The sequence below is a fragment of the Rhinatrema bivittatum genome, chromosome 18 (genome assembly GCF_901001135.1).
Source record: "Rhinatrema bivittatum chromosome 18, aRhiBiv1.1, whole genome shotgun sequence".
NCBI lineage: Eukaryota > Metazoa > Chordata > Amphibia > Gymnophiona > Rhinatrematidae > Rhinatrema > Rhinatrema bivittatum.
In genome coordinates this window covers 742,944-759,389 of record NC_042632.1, presented here as the reverse complement: position 1 = coordinate 759,389, position 16,446 = coordinate 742,944, and the positions used below count along the sequence as shown (strand labels likewise).

Below are 16,446 nucleotides of genomic sequence, written 5' to 3'. Positions count from 1 at the left end.
ACTTCCTTATTACCAAAAGTATAAGTAAACTGGAGAGAGGGATTGCAGGAGTTTAACCAGTTCATAAATTGTTCAAATAACACTTCCTCCCCAGACCAAACAATAATAATATCATCAATGAAACGCCGCCAGAACAAAATGTTGTTACTATAAGGGCATACTTTCAACCATTGCTCTTCAAACCACCCTACATACAAGCTGGCCACACTGGGGGCCATAGTGGCCCCCATAGCTGTCCCCCTATTTGCTGGTAATATGTTCCATCAAAAATAAAAAAATTCTCTTTCAAAGCTAAACTGGCCAATTGAATTACAAAAGAGACAGGGGTACAAGTTCTAATTCCTGTTTGATTTAAGATGTTCTCCAACACTCCCAATGCCCCATCCTGGGGTATATTAGTGTACAATGACCCTATTTCTATGGTGGCCAAAACCACATTCTCCAATGGAATGCCCGCATGTTCCAAGGTATTCATTAAATCACCTGAGTCTCGAATATAGGAGGGAAGCTTCGGAACCAGTGGTCTAAGAAACATATCCACAAATTGGGATAATGGTTCTAGTAAAGAACCTCATGCCGATATTATAGGATGTCCTGGAGGTTTATCCAGGCTCTTATGAATCTTGGGCAGATGATAAAACACAGGAACACGTGGATGATCAACCTTCAGAAAACGATATTCCTGCCTTGTGATCCAATCTTGTAACAGAGCATCCTCCAATAACTGGTCAATCCTCATCTTAATCAGTTTAGTAGGATCGTCCTCCAACCGCTTATAGAATTTATTATCTGATAGCTATCTCATGGCTTCATTTCTATATTGCTCACTACCCATCACAACCACCGCCCCTCCCTTATCGGCTGACTTCACCACCAGTTCAGTATCTTTTCCTAGATCCCGTAAGGCTTGACATTCCTGTAATGAGATGTTATAAAGCCCTCTATGATGTTGATGTTGAACATTGTCAATATCAGCCTGTACCAATTTAGAAAAAGTAAATAATACCGGATCCATGAGGACTTAGGAAAGACCACTGATTCTTCCCTCCTATCTACCCCCGGTTGCTCGTGAAAGAATAACTTTAATCGTAAACTTTTGAAATGCCTTGCATACCTCAAAATAATCAAACTGGACTGTGGGTACATAAGAAAGCCCTTTATTCAAGATGTGCGCATATTGCTCTGGTAGCCTTTTATGTGACAAATTAATCACTGTTGATCCTTCTTCCATTTGCATCTCTGCGGCCTCGTCCACCGTTTTTGGGATTTCTGTCCTTGGGATGTTCCCTGACCTTCCTGAACATTGTCTTTGAAACGCGCACTGCGATCTTGCCTGGGTTCCAAAAAAGGCGGTACTTGCCCCCCACTCACAACAGTACCACTCCTCACTCGAGGATTTTCGTCCCCCGAGGAATCTTCTGAACTGGAATCAAAAGTTTTATGCTGTGCCTGAGTTCTTTTCAATTGTGGATTCATCCAAAAATAAATAGAACCCTTTTTGTAATCTTGCTCATCTCACAAGAATTTTTTAATTTTCTGCTGTTTAATTTCCTCTGTGAACTCATTTACTGTATTCTGATGTTCCTTCATTTTATTCTCAAACACTTCCTCATTTTGGCTTTTGATCTTTTGTGCTAGCTGTTCCTGCTCTCCTTTAAGTGCCTCCATAGTCAATTTTGCCCGCTCTATAATCAATAACATTAAATCTAGTGAATCAGATATTGAATAAGAGGGATCGCTGTTCCAGTGACCTGAGGGACTACAAGCCCAGCCGGGCTTCATCTCTACTCACAACTGCCACCTCTGTTTAATAAAAGATAATTCTGTGTTGTGTGTCCTAAAGCTGAGCCTGACCTGTGGCCCCTCACAGGACTTCCCCCTGTGGGCGTGGTCATCTGCCACATAGTCCAAGGGTCCACCCAAAACCTTACAAACAATAACAGTATAAAAGTCATTGTATCTAACACATTTAACTGAGTCTATGTAGATTTCTCTACCCTATCTTTCAACCCAGCATTAATTAATTTCTGTTTTCTCTGATGTGCCTCCTGCAACCCATCATCAAATACTCTTAATTTTTCATCTTAATTTTTCATCTGAAGCTTTATTTTCTAGGTTTTCTAATTTCCTCCTCAAATGCTCAGTCTTTTCTAGGTCAAACTTTTCTTTACTGGGAACTGCAAATCTTTAGTATCACTATGACATTTTTTCAAAAATGTTTCATCCAGTTCTTTATGGTCATCCCCCATAAAGAGAGCAGGCAGGTCAGGCAGTGGAAGGAGCTGGAAGTGCTTCCTTCCACCTTTAAAAACCACACTTATATCTCTTTCGTGTCACAAACTCACATAAAAACATACTCACACAATACACCTTATGGACATTGCCCAACCAAAGTGACTATTTCTCTCATTCCCTATTGTTTCGATCCCCTCTTATAAAATAACAAAAACTGTGACTAAACCCAAAAATAATTGTTATGTCCCGGAACCAGACTCTATCCACTTCCAAAAGTTGGACTCTAAGCATCTATAAACTTTTTTTTTTAACCAGTATCCAAATCTGGTACACTAAACCCCAAACCAAGATCATAGAAAAAAAACAAATAAATCAAAAGAACAAATATAACCACAATTTAAATTTTATACTCAACCATGATGGAAAAAAATCCACAAGGGGACTTTAATCCCAATCTGAAACCCTACTTCTAGGAACCGGACTTTAATCAACTCCCTAGTCATAAAGGCTAACCAAAAATTGGACTCTAACCAGCTACCGGACTTTAACTAGTACATTACTAAGAATCAGACTCCAACCAGTTACCGGACTTTAACTGGTAAATGTAGGGAGAAACAAAAATAAGTGCACCTAAACTAAATCCCAATACTTCCATCTAACCAATAGCAAACAACCAAACACCGACATTTTGGAATGGCAGAGAGAGAGAGAGAGAGAGAGAGAGAGAGAGAGAATTAGATCACATTGGTCACACCCACACAAAATAAGTGGGAAAACTGCAATGAAAACGAGGTACTTATTTAAAACTTCCCGAAGAAATGACTCCAACCTAGAGACACAACTTACTATACTTACTATGTCACTGACATATCCACTCATACACATACACTTCACTCATCTACTCGTACTCTCAAACTCCTCCACACTCACAATTCCTCTATATCACAGATACTGATCCTCCCTCTTCATATTAATGCATCTCACACTCACCCTCATACACACATATACATTCAATTCTTTACTCACATACATCCTGACACTTACTTACTCATACTCGCACACCTCTCTCTCATACACACCATGACACTCACCTACTGATAAAAACACCTTCAAAATCTCAAAGCCCTTCACTGACAGCCTCATACTGACATACCTTGAAAACTCATCTAGTTATAATTATACATATTTGAACCATTTCTATTATACTAACCCACTTCTACTCATAAACTAGCTCACACTCACACCTCCTCTCACATATGCCATGGTACTCCTGGAGCTAGCAGGGGCTGCAAGGCCATTATTTTGCTCAGGGTTTGGTGAAGACTGAATCATGTTAACTGCTACAGGAAATCATTGCAGCCAGCATAGGCAGTGATATAAAAAGCAGAGAATGTGCCTGGCCCATGCATGATGGATCTCCAATGAAAGGTTGGTGGAGATAAGTTGGGTTGTACATAATGTTTCCCTGATGAGAGCTGGATATGGATGCAATAGGACAGAGGCCATGCATGATATCTTTCTGATGGAAGCTGAATGGGTATGCAGTTGGTAAGAGGTCATGCACATTGCTCCTGATGGAAGCAGAATGGAGATGTGGTAGGAGAGAGGCTGTGAATGATATTTTCCTGAAGAAGATGAACATGGGGAAAGACAGGAATGGATTTAAAACATGTTTCTGATTTGTCTCTTCTTCACAGCACTGACTCTCTCAGTTGTTAGTGGTCCAGTATCTGAAGAGCAAAGCGTGACACACAGACTGAGCCTACAGTTCCCCACCACCTCGGAGGGAGACAGAAAAACCCTGAAGAAAAGCAAAGTCAACCAGTTCTTCAAAATCAAAGTAAGGGAGACTGGAGTCAGACATGACAAAGAGCAAAGCAAGAAGCAAGAACAAAAGTGAGATTTTATAAACAAAACTTGATAGATTATGTGCAAACTATGAAGGCAAAAACACCAGTAGGGCACTGTAGCACTTTCTACACTGTCATGACATTACAGATGGTCTTCTGTGATTCCTTCCAACAATCAGGTACAATGGAGAAAAATGCAACTTTTTCCATTTAAAAACAAAATACCTCAGAGGCTTCCAGATTGACAGTATTTAGTGTGGGCATCCTACTCTTCAGCTATGCCTCAGCCCTTCAACAAACAGGACCCTAATAATTAAAAACTCCATCGCAATCAGAATAAAAGTAGGGAACTAACCAGCAAGCAGAGGTAACACAGCAGGTACAATATACATCAATAAAAAGATATGTATCAAACATCTCCAAAAGAATGTTACTGCTTGTAAATCAATCATCACTGCCAAAGACTGGAATGTCCTGCTTCAGAATTGGTAGGAGAAATGTATTGCTGATTTGAAAGAATACAAGAAGCTGTTTAAAACATAGAAAATGGACAGCTGGGAAAAAAAACTGATACCACTGAGTTTTAATCTTTTCTGGTCTTAAGGGACTAATCTAAATTATAATATTCAATTTTTTTATCCCCTGTGTTGAGCATGGTAGTTTTCTGGAACTGCCTTTTCAGAAATGTATGTCTACAGTAAGTAACTGGTTAAAAAATAATTATTTGGTTTCAAAGAGCTTGAAGATGACTCTGTTGTAGGTGGCTGGTGTTGTAGGTGGCTGGTGTTGTAGGTGGCTGGTGTTATATCAAGACCTATAAGAGAAGCGTACAAAGGTACCCTGCAAGTTCCCCCAACAAAAGCCACGCGACTATCATACACCAAAGAACGAGCATTCTCTACAGCAGGTCCAACTATCTGGAACAATATGCCCACTGACCTCAGACTAGAACCTTGCCTTCGAACTTTCCGCAAAAAACTTAAGACCTGGCTCTTCCTCCAGGCCTTCCCCTAACTTTCTAAGCCATTAATTGTCAACCGGACAGGACTCTGCTTTACCGGCTAACGCCCCGCTATGTTTAGACATTATAATTAAGCCGCCGTTTCTTTTGTTTCATTGCCTTTTCTAGTTCTCTTCAGTTACACTGTCCTATACCTCTGACTAGCCTAGCCTCCAAGTTAACTACCCTTGTTATATGTAACTTCCGCTTCTAGTGAATTGTTCTTGTTTAAGTTATACCCTTTGTTACATGTAAACCGATCTGATATGACATTTTTTCATGAAGGTCGGTATAGAAAAAGTGTTAAATAAATAAAATAAATAAATATCTGTGGACCCTTGGGCCGGGGTGAAATTGGCTCTTCCTGCAGGGCTCCTCCCTGCAGATTCTTACTGCCAGCAGGCAGAGGCGGAGCAGAGACCAGTCAGGAGCTTCACCTTTACCAGCCCATGTTCCCCTCAGGTTCAGCCTTTGGGTGCCGGGGTGGTCAGGACTTTAGATGAGAGTCTCTGCTGATGACTAGGGACATGGTCCAAGGCCAGGTTAGGGTCATAGGCAGGCAGCAATCAGGCATATTGAGAGTCCAGGCAAGGGTCAAAACCAGTTATCTGTCCAAGGGAGAGGAAGAGGGGAGAATTCAACGGTCTCTGTAAGGGAGATTACATAAAGAAGCTCCTAGTATTGTTGATTTTGTCAGTTTCCTTTTTATTGACATGCCCCTTACAAAAGGAAAGGGCAGAATACGGGTGGAAAACCCGACCACACCGTCACCAGCCCTATCTCAAACCAATATTGAGAACTTCTTTGTGCCAACAGCAAGTTTGTCCCCGAGTGTGTCCGCTGCGATAGTAGGTAAGGAGCAAACACCTACTTCGCTGGACCTATTAACTTCTTTGAGTCCCGGGGCTCCCATAACACCTTCAACCCCGCGGTTTGGGCAGCCAGTAGATTCAGGACCAGTTACTCGACCAAAGTTGCCAAGTGAGCTGGGTCCTTTCGGGAGGAATCCGTTGGAGTTGGCCACAAGTGTATGTAGTGCTGGAATAACTGGAACCGTAGAACACACGTCACAGTGCTGGAACCAGTCACTCCAGAGTGTATAACAACTGGGAATGAAGGCATGGCGGCGCTCCCATCATTGGGAGCAGAAAGCCGCCATGAGGCTATGGCAAGCACTGTTTCCACCTTAACTGCTGTAAAGATGCAAGATGTAACCTTAGTCTGTATGGAAAGCTCTACTATCCTTGGAATCCACTATAGTGAATTTGTATAAAATAATGACGGATACACAGAAACATATCTGTCAAATTGATCTTATGCTAGTAGTACATAATGATAAAATACACAAGTTGGAAAATAAAGTATCCATACTTCAAACCACACAGAATACCTTGGTGCAAGGAGGTCTGATGAATTCCAGAAAAATAAAGAATATAGAAAACGAATTAAGATCTAGAAATGTAAGAATATTACATTTCCCACATATAAGTTTAATTGCACCATTAGAACAATTTAAAAAACATTTAGTAGAAATACTACAAATTACTAGAGAACAGATTCCATCTATTGTTAAGATATTTTACACTAGAACGGAGAAGAAAGAAGGGCAAGTAAATCTAACTCTAAATCTGGGTACGGGAAATCTAACAAATATTTTAGAACAACCATCTGAAGAGCAAATAGACTATAGTGGAACGTTGTTGGTTACTTTTTCATCTGTTGCAGATAAAGATCAAGTCTTAAGATTATTTCTCAGGAATAGAGAAAAATTGTACTTTAGGACATAAGTTATGGATTTATCCAGACTTGACAAAGATTACTCAACAAAGGAAGAAAAGATTTCTGGCTATGTGTCAAGAGGCTAGGGATATTGGAGCTCAAATTACAATTCGATTTCCCTGAAAATGTGTGCTTAGATTTAATAATTTGAGATATGGTCTTTTCGATCCTCAGCAACTAAGAACATTTCTTGATTCGCATTGCCCTGTAAATCACAGTGCTAACTAAAACCAGTTATGAGAATGAGATTATTAATTATTGCTGTTTATCCCTTGATTCATTGAATTTCATTTTTTTATTTTCTTTTTTTGAATAGCTCCTACTAAATTGATTCTCCTGATTTCTTTATAAAGAACCGGAAATGTTTTTGAAAAAATGTTTCTAAATTACCTAAATGTTTGTGTTAAATGATAATTGTTAATTGTAATATGAAAGTAATATTACCTTAAGGTCTAATATGATATGCATGTACTGTTATCTAAGATGTTAAAAAACACAGACATAAATAAATAAATAAATAAATAGAAAGGGAGAGGAAGAGGGATGGATTGAGCTGAGGCAAACTGGACAGGCAAGGCAGGAACAGACTGGGTAGATGAAGGCAGGAAGCAACACATACTACAATCATAGCTGGACCTGTTGCTGAGGCAGAGTACATCGGGGAAGCTACCCTTATATAGGGCAATGCCAGTGATGTCATCAGTAGGGGACGTAGGGACTACCCCACCAGACTCCCTTTAAATAGCCCAAGATCAGGCGAGCATGCACCTAAGGGGAGGCACGGGTAGCTGGAGATGGTGCCTGGCAACGTCCGCCAGGGGAAGAGTCAGGTTTCCTGTCATGCCGGGAAGAAGAGAAGCAGCCTGGCCACAGAGGTGAGAATGGCAGTTCATGGGAGCAGCCCGCGAATTGCCAAACACAACATTCCCCACCTTAAGTCCCACCTGAGCCTTTGGGTTTTCTTGGGTATCACTGCTGGAAGTCTTTTAGGAGGCTGGGATTTCAATATATTGGACGATGGCTCCCATGAATTCTCTTCTGGGCCATAGTTCTTCCAGGAGATCAGGTACTCAATTTTCTTACTCCTCCGGTGGGAGTCTAGGACTTGTTGGATTTCATATATTGTGTCTTCTTCTGAAACAATCTCCTGGAGTTTGGGCTTCACTCTGGAGGTCCAAGAAAGCATTAATGGCTTGAGCAGGGAAACGTGAAATACATTGTGAATTTTAAAGTAGGCAGTAGCTTCAGCTGGTAAGTGACTGGGCCTACTTGCCATAACACTAGGAATGGGCCAACGAAGGGTTGTGCCAAAAGTTATCAAATTTGCGGATGATACAAAATTATTCAGAGTAGTTAACTCACAGGCAGACTGTGATACATTACAGGAGGACCTTGCAAGACTGGAAGATTGGGCATCCAAATGGCAGATGAAATTTAATGTGGACAAGTGCAAGGTGATGCACATAGGGAAAAATAACCCTTGCTGTAGTTACACGATGTTAGGTTCCATGTTAGGAGCTACCACCCAGGAAAAAGATCTAGGCATCATAGTGGACAATACTTTAAAATAGTCGGCTCAGTGTGCTGCAGCAGTCAAAAAAGCAAATAGAATGTTAGGAATTATTAGGAAGGGAATGGTTAATAGAACGGAAAATGTCATAATGCCTCTGTATCGCTCCATGGTGAGACCGCACCTTGAATACTGTGTACAATTCGAGTCGCCGCATCTCAAGAAAGATATAGTTGCGATGGAGAAGGTACAGAGAAGGGCAACCAAAATGATAAAGGGGATGGAACAGCTCCCCTATGAGGAAAGGCTGAAGAGGTTAGGGCTGTTCAGCTTGGAGAAGAGACGGCTGAGGGGGGATATGATAGAGGTCTTTAAGATCATGAGAGGTCTTGAACGAGTAGATGTGACTCGGTTATTTACACTTTCGAATAATAGAAGGACAAGGGGGCATTCCATGAAGTTAGCAAGTAACACATTTAAGACTAATCGGAGAAAATTCTTTTTCACTCAACGCACAATAAAGCTCTGGAATTTGTTGCCAGAGAAGGTAGTTAGTGCAGTTAGTGTAGCTGGGTTCAAAAAAGGTTTGGATAAGTTCTTGGAGGAGAAGTCCATTAATGGCTATTAATCAATTATACTTAGGGAATAGCCACTGCTATTAATTGCATCAGTAGCATGGGTTCTTCTTAGTGTTTGGGTAATTACCAGGTTCTTGTGGCCTGGTTTTTGGCCTCTGTTGGAAACAGGATGCTGGGCTTGATGGACCCTTGGTCTGTCCCAGCATGGCAAATTCTTATATTCTTATGTTCTTATGTTCTTAAGAAGGCATACGTGTCTGGTGCTTAGCCAAACTTTCTTACCCATCTTGAATTGGGGGGACTGGCCTTCTTTGGGTACTTGCAGTTTTCTTGGCTTGTGTAGCAGCCTTTTCAATTAATTGATTGGTTTGTTCCCACAGGTCATGTAATCCTTGTGCCTAAATTTGAGCTGCAGGTGAAGAGACTGTCACGGGTAGTGGCAGCGGAAGCAGGGGTTGTTTCCCATAAATAAGCTGGAAAGGGGAAGAACCGTTGGTTGCATTAACATGATTGTGGTGGGAGAATTTGGCCCAGAACAGGAGGGTGGTTCAGTTGCCCTGGCGCTCATTGACAAAGGAGTGGAGAAATGTTTTAAGAGTTTGATTAGAACACTCCCCTTGCACGTTGTCCTATGGGTGGTAGGCTGATATCAAACTTCTTGCAGAGGGAGCACCAGTACTGAGCGGTGAACTGAGCTCCTCTATCCAATAGGATGTGTTTCAGTAAGCCATCTAAGCGGAAAATGTAAAAGGTGAAGAGACGTGCTAATTCTGGGTGGAAAGAAGAAGGATGAAGTGTGCCATCTTGGAGAAATGATCGATTACCACCTATAATATGGTAGCACTGTTAGAGATAAGGATGACCACAATAAAGTCTCTGGACAAGTGGGTCCAGAGTTCCCTGGGGGCTGGCAACAGCTGTAACAGCCCCTAGGGTCAGCTATGCAAGGTGTTTTGCTGAGCACATGTGGGACACAAATTGACACATGTCGTAACATTCTGCTTCACTTGGGACCACCAGAAGTATCATTGAAGCAGTTTGAGAGTTCGTGCCTGTCCAGGGTGTCCTGCTACATGGGAGTCATGGGCATATTTTAACACTTTTTCACGCAATCTGGAAGGCACTACCATCTTCCCTGAAGGGACAGGTACTGTTGTGGCCAGGAGTATCTTAGCAGGATCGATGATATATCTTGAAACTTCCAGGACATCCTCGGTCTGACAAAAATGGGAGAGCGTGTCTCCTCATTGATTTTTGAGCATGGAGCAGTATCACAACTATAAAATTGAAATGGGCAAAGAACAAGGGCTAGAGAGCCTGTCTAGGGTTGAGCTGCTGAGCTTGATATAGATATTCAAGGTTCTTGTGGTCCATGTATATGGTGATTAAATATTGAACCACCTCAAGAAGAAAACACCACTCTTCTAGGGCCAATTTAACTTCCAAGAGCTCTTGGTCTCCAATACTGTAGGTGCACTCAGCCAAAGAGAACTTCTTGGAGAAGAAGGAACACAGACAAAGAGCACCTTCAGAGCTGTGTTGGCTGAGGACAGCCCCTACTTCATTAATAGATGCATCTACCTCCAGAATGAAGGGCCATATGGGATCCGGGTGACATAGACAAGATCCATGGAAAAAGCTTCCCTTTAGTCTCTGAAAAGCCTCAGCATCCTCTGGTAGCCAGTCCTTGTTGGCACACTTGCGGGTAAGGGGAGCTGCCAAGGAGGACTAACTAGGGATAAACTGGTAGAAATAATTAGCCAACCCTAGGAACCTTTGCAAGGCTCAGATTCCAACTGGGTGAGCCTAATCCAGGAAGGCTTTTACCTTGGCCAGGTCCATCTCAAATCTGTCTTAACATACTATATTCTCAAGGAAGGAGAGTTCCTCTTGCTTGAAGAGACATTTCTCAAGTTTGGCGTAGAGGTTATTTTCCCAGAGGTGCTGAAGAATGTTCCTAACGTCTCTACGATGGGAGCTGAAGATCTGGGAACAGTATGTCATCCAGATATATGACCATGCAAGTGTACAGCTCCTGGAAGATCTCGTTGATGATTTTCTGCAAGACTGCAGGGGGCGTTGCAAAGCCCAATGGGCATTACCCAATGGCGGTCTTCCTTTCATCTTCATCCTTGATGCGGATGAGACCGTAAGCGCCCCAAAGGTCCAGTTTTGTAAATATCTGGGCATACTGCAGGCAATCAAAGAGCTCAATTATTAACAGCAGGAGTTATCTATCCTTTTTGGTAATACAATTCAGACCATGATACATAGTCTGAGAGCTCTGTCTTTCTTTGCAATGAAAAACAAGCCGGCTCCTGCCAGAGAAGAGAATGGTTGGATGAATCCACGGGCCAGGTTTTCTTGAATATAGGTTGACATGGCAAGTGTCTCAGGCAGAGATAGAGGGTAGACCCGACCCTGCAGGGGCACAACTCTAAGAATGAGCTTGATGCCAAATTCATATTTTTTTATTTTTTATTTTAATTAATTTTTTTGTATTTGTCTTTTTTATACCAACATTTGATTTGGTATATCACATCGGTTTACAGTAATAACTCACGGTATAATATAATAACGGTGCAATTATTATTATTACATTTTAACATAGATGTTAAACAAATTGGAGCTTAAGTTTGATTTACATATTAACATAGAAACTTAGTTAAACAAATTGGGACTTAAGTTTGATTTACATAGAAACTGTGTAACTTAATTAACAGATGGAATACGCTTGACTTACATCGGGTGATTGGGGGGGAGGGGTGGGAAGGGAGGGCATAGGGTGATCATGTGGTGTTATTAGTGCGTGGGTTGGAAGACTTTCTGGAATAGCCAGGACTTAGGCAAACGTCCCACAGGTCAGTAAGAATAGAAGAGCCCAGAGCCGGGCTAAGGTCAGGGCAGGCCATGATCAGAGAGTTACCAGGTTCAGGCAAAGGGTCAATGCAGGCAGCATTCTGGACATGGTTGAGGTCCAGGCCAAAGGTCAATAACCAGACAGCAGGCAGAAGAGTGGCCCGAGATCATAACAGGGCTCAGTAACAGGAGATCAAGGAGACAAGGGACCAGGATGATGGTGTATAAGCTAAACATGGTTGGACAGGAGCAACAGGCTGAGTGAGGCAAGGCAAGCTGGGCAAGGCTGGAGCAAGGATGAGGCAAGTCTGGAGCAAGGATGACAGGAACATGATGAGCAAGATGCACTGCTAGAAGCAAAAGGACCTGTGCTGAGGCAAGAACCTAGAGCATAGCTGGGCTTTAAATACCCAGCCGTGCCAATTTCATCACTGGGCACCTCCAGGATCTTTCCCACCTCGGGGCCAACAAGAGATAATGCATACTGCACATGTGCGCCTAGAAAGAGCAGAGGAAGGGATGAGATGATAGGGTCCATGCCGCAAGCAGTTGATATTGTTGGACAGCATCATCAGGGCATAGTTACACTGGGGATGAATGTGGCTGGTCATGAGCCTCCCCATGACTGGCCAAAATGATACAGTTACCCCCCCCCCCCCTTAAGCCTCCGTACAAGGGCTCCTGGTTTAGGGTTCTGGGGGAAGCGCTGGTGAAACTCCTTTACCAGTCATGGAGCTTGAAGATTAGATGCCGGCTCCCATAAGTTCTGCTGTGGACTGAAGCCTTTCCAAGAGATGAGATACTGTATCTTATTCTGCACTCTTCTAGAATGTAAGATCTTTTGGATCTCATATAGTGTTTCTTCAGAGATCACCTCTGTAGGTTTAGGAAGAGATCTGGATAGCCATAACAAGACCGCTGGTTTAAGAAGAGACACATGGAAGACATTATGTACCTTGAGAGTAGGAGGAAGCTTCATTTGGTAGGCTACTTGTCCTACCTGGAGAATGACAGAATGGACCCACAAATCTAGATGTGAATTTAGAAGAAGGTATCTTGAGTCGTAAGTTTTGAGTAATTAGTCATATCCATTCCTCTAGCTGAAACTGAGGTGCTGGCAAGTGCTTCTTATCGGCTTGCTTCTTGAACCGTTGGCAGCTGTAATAAGAAACTGATGTGTCCTCTGCCATAGATCTTTGAGGTTGGGACTCATGGCATTAGCTACTGAGAGTGGCACAGGGATGATGGCTGAAAAGTATCTAGAAAGGACAAAATTCAAAACTCCCCACATGATTGTTGTGGCGGAACTCTGTCCACAGGAGAAGAGTAGCCCAGTCGTCTTGGCGCTCATTGACATTTGCTCTCAAGAAGATCTTGAGATTCTGGTTGACTCTTTTCATCTGTCCATTACTCTGAAGATGATACACTGAGGTGAAGTCCAATGTGATACCAAACGTTTTGCAAAAGCTTTTCCAAAACCGGACAGTGAGCTGAACTCCTCAGTCCAAGAGAATATGGGAAGAAAGCCTGTGTAAACGGAAGATATGTTGCACAAAGAGTTGGGCAGCTCTGGCGCAGATGCAAGTTCAGGGAATGGTGTGAAATGAGCCATCTTAGAAAAACAATCCACTACTATCCATATAGTGGTGTGGCCATTAGAGAAGGGAAGGTCTGGAACAAAGTCAGTGGCCAAGTGGGTCCAGGTTCCTCGGGGGCTGGCAATGACTGTAACAGCCCCAAGGGTGAGCATGGGAGCCCTTATGCATTGCACAGGTGAAGCAGAATTCCACATAACATTTCACATCTTGCTCATTTGTAGTCACCAATAATGGTGGAGAATTAGTTCCAGGGTTCTGGTGATGCCGGGATGTCCTTCCAGATGGGAGTCATGAGTCCATTTTAGTACTTTTTCCCTAGGAACCACCATGCTTGATTTCTAACATGGTAAGGGGACTCCAGGGTGTCCTCAGTCTCAAAAGACCATGAAAGAGTGTCAGCCCTCTGATTCTTTTCTGCAGGGCAATAGTATAGTTCAAAGCCAAAAAGTTGAAAAACAGGGACCCATGAGCCTAAGAACATAAGCAATTTCAATGCTGGGTCAGACCAAGGGTCCATCAAGCCCAGCATCCTGTTTCCAACAGAGGCCAAACCAGGCCACAAGAACCTGGCAATTATCCAAACACTAAGAAGATCCCATGCTACTGATGCAATTAATAGCAGTGGCTATTCCCTAAGTAAACTTGATTAATAGTCGTTAATGGACTTCACCTCCAAGAACTTATCCAAACCCTTTTCGAACCCAGCTACACCAACTGCACTAACCACATCCTCTGGCAACAAATTCCAGAGCTTTATTGTGCGTTGAGTGAAAAATAATTTTCTCTGATTAGTCTTAAATATGCTACTTGCTAACTTCATGGAATGCCCCCTAGTCCTTCTATTATTCGAAAGTGTAAATAACTGATTCACATCTACTCGTTCAAGACCTCTCATGATCTTAAAGACCACTATCATATCCCCCCTCAGCCGTCTCTTCTCCAAGCTGAACAGCCCTAACCTCTTCAGCCTTTCCTCATAGGGGAGCTGTTCCATCCCCTTTATCATTTTGGTTGCCCTTCTCTGTACCTTCTCCATTGCAACTATATCTTTTTTGAGATGTGGCGACCAGAATTGTACACAGTATTCAAGGTGTGGTCTCACCATGGAGCGATATAGAGGCATTATGACATTTTCCGTTTTATTAACCATTCCCTTCCTAATAATTCCTAACATTCTGTTTGCTTTTTTGACTGCTGCAGCACACTGAGCCGACGATTTTAAAGTATTATCCACTATGATGCCTAGATCTTTTTCCTGGGTGGTAGCTCCTAATATAGAACCTAACATCGTGCAACTACAGCAAGGGTTATTTTTCCCTATATGCAACACCTTGCACTTGTCCACATTAAATTTCATCTGCCATTTGGATGCCCAATCTTCAAGTCTTGCAAGGTCCTCCTGTAATGTATCACAGTCTCCTTGTGATTTAACTACTCTGAATAATTTTGTATCATCCGCAAATTTGATAACCTCAATCGTCGTATTCCTTTCCAGATCATTTATATATATATTGAAAAGCACCGGTCCAAGTACAGATCCCTGAGGCACTCCACTGTTTACCCTTTTCCACTGAGAAAATTGACCATTTAATCCTACTCTCTGTTTTCTGTCTTTTAACCAGTTTATAATCCACGAAAGGACATCGCCTCCTATCCCATGACTTTTTAGTTTTCGTAGAAGCCTCTCATGAGGGACTTTGTCAAACGCCTTCTGAAAATCCAAATACACTACATCTACCGGTTCACCTCTATCCACATGTTTATTAACCCCTTCAAAAAAATGAAGCAGATTTGTTAGGCAAGACTTCCCTTGGGTAAATCCGTGTTGACTGTGTTCTATTAAATCATGTCTTTCTATATGCTCTACGATTTTGATCTTGAGAATAGTTTCCACTATTTTTCCAGGCACTGAAGTTAGGCTCACTGGTCTATAGTTACCCTCCAGTCTTCAGGTACAATGGATGATTTTAATGATAGTTTACAAATTTTAACTAATAGATCAGAAATTTCATTTTTGAGTTCCTTCAGTACCCTAGGATGCATACCATCCAGTCCAGGTGATTTGCTACTCTTTAGTTTGTCAATCTGGCCTACTACATCTTCCAGGTTCACAGTGATTTTATTCAGTTTGTCTGACTCATCACCCCTGAAAACCATCTCCGGAACTGGTATCTCCCCAACATCCTCATTAGTAAACACGGAAGCAAAGAATTCATTTAGTTTTTCTGCAATTGCCTTATCTTCCCTAAGAGCCCCTTTAACCCCTCGGTCATCTAATGGTCCAACCGACTCCCTCACAGGTTTCTTGCTTTGGATATATTTTAAAAAGTTTTTATTATGAGTTTTTGCCTCTATGGCCAACTTCATTTCAAATTCTCTCTTCTCCTGTCTTATCAATGTTTTACACTTAACTTGACAATTCTTATGTTTTATCCTATTTTCTTCAGATGGATCCTTCTTCCAATTTTTGAAGGATGTTTTTTTGGCTAAAATAGCCTCTTTCACCTCACCTTTTAACCATGACGGTAATCGTTTTGCCTTCCTTCCACCTTTCTTAATGCGTGGGACTGCACCTCTAGGATTGTATTTTTAAACAATGTCCAAGCCTGTTGAACACTTTTAACCTTTACAGCTGCAGCTTTCAGTTTTTTTCTATTTTCCTCATTTTATCAAAGTTTCCCTTTTGAAAGTTTAGTGTTAGAGCTGCAGATTTACTTATTGTTCCCCTTCCAGTTATTAGTTTAAATTTGATCATGTTATGATCACTGTTGCCAAGTGGCCCCACCACCATTACCTCTCTCACCAATCCTGCGTTCCACTAAGAATTAAATCTAAAATAGCTCCCTCTCGTGTTGGTTCATGAACCAATTGCTCCATGAAGCAATCATTTATTACATCCTGGAACTTTATGTCTCTAGCAAGTCCTGATGTTACATTTACCCAGTCAGTATTGGGGTAATTGAAATCTCCCATTATTATTGCACTGCCAAATTGGTTTGCTTCCCTGATTTCTCTTAGCATTTCATCATCTGTCTGA

The 16,446-nt window shown here is 42.0% G+C and overlaps 1 protein-coding gene across 1 annotated transcript in view; it reads left to right on the top strand.

Moving 5' to 3' along the window:
- LOC115079628 (dedicator of cytokinesis protein 2-like) overlaps positions 1–16,446 on the top strand; it is a 991,955-nt gene that overhangs the window by 966,625 nt on the left and 8,884 nt on the right. Inside the window, 1 exon segment of the mRNA XM_029583335.1 lies at positions 3,933–4,075. Within this exon segment, the coding sequence (XP_029439195.1) occupies positions 3,933–4,075 (143 nt within the window).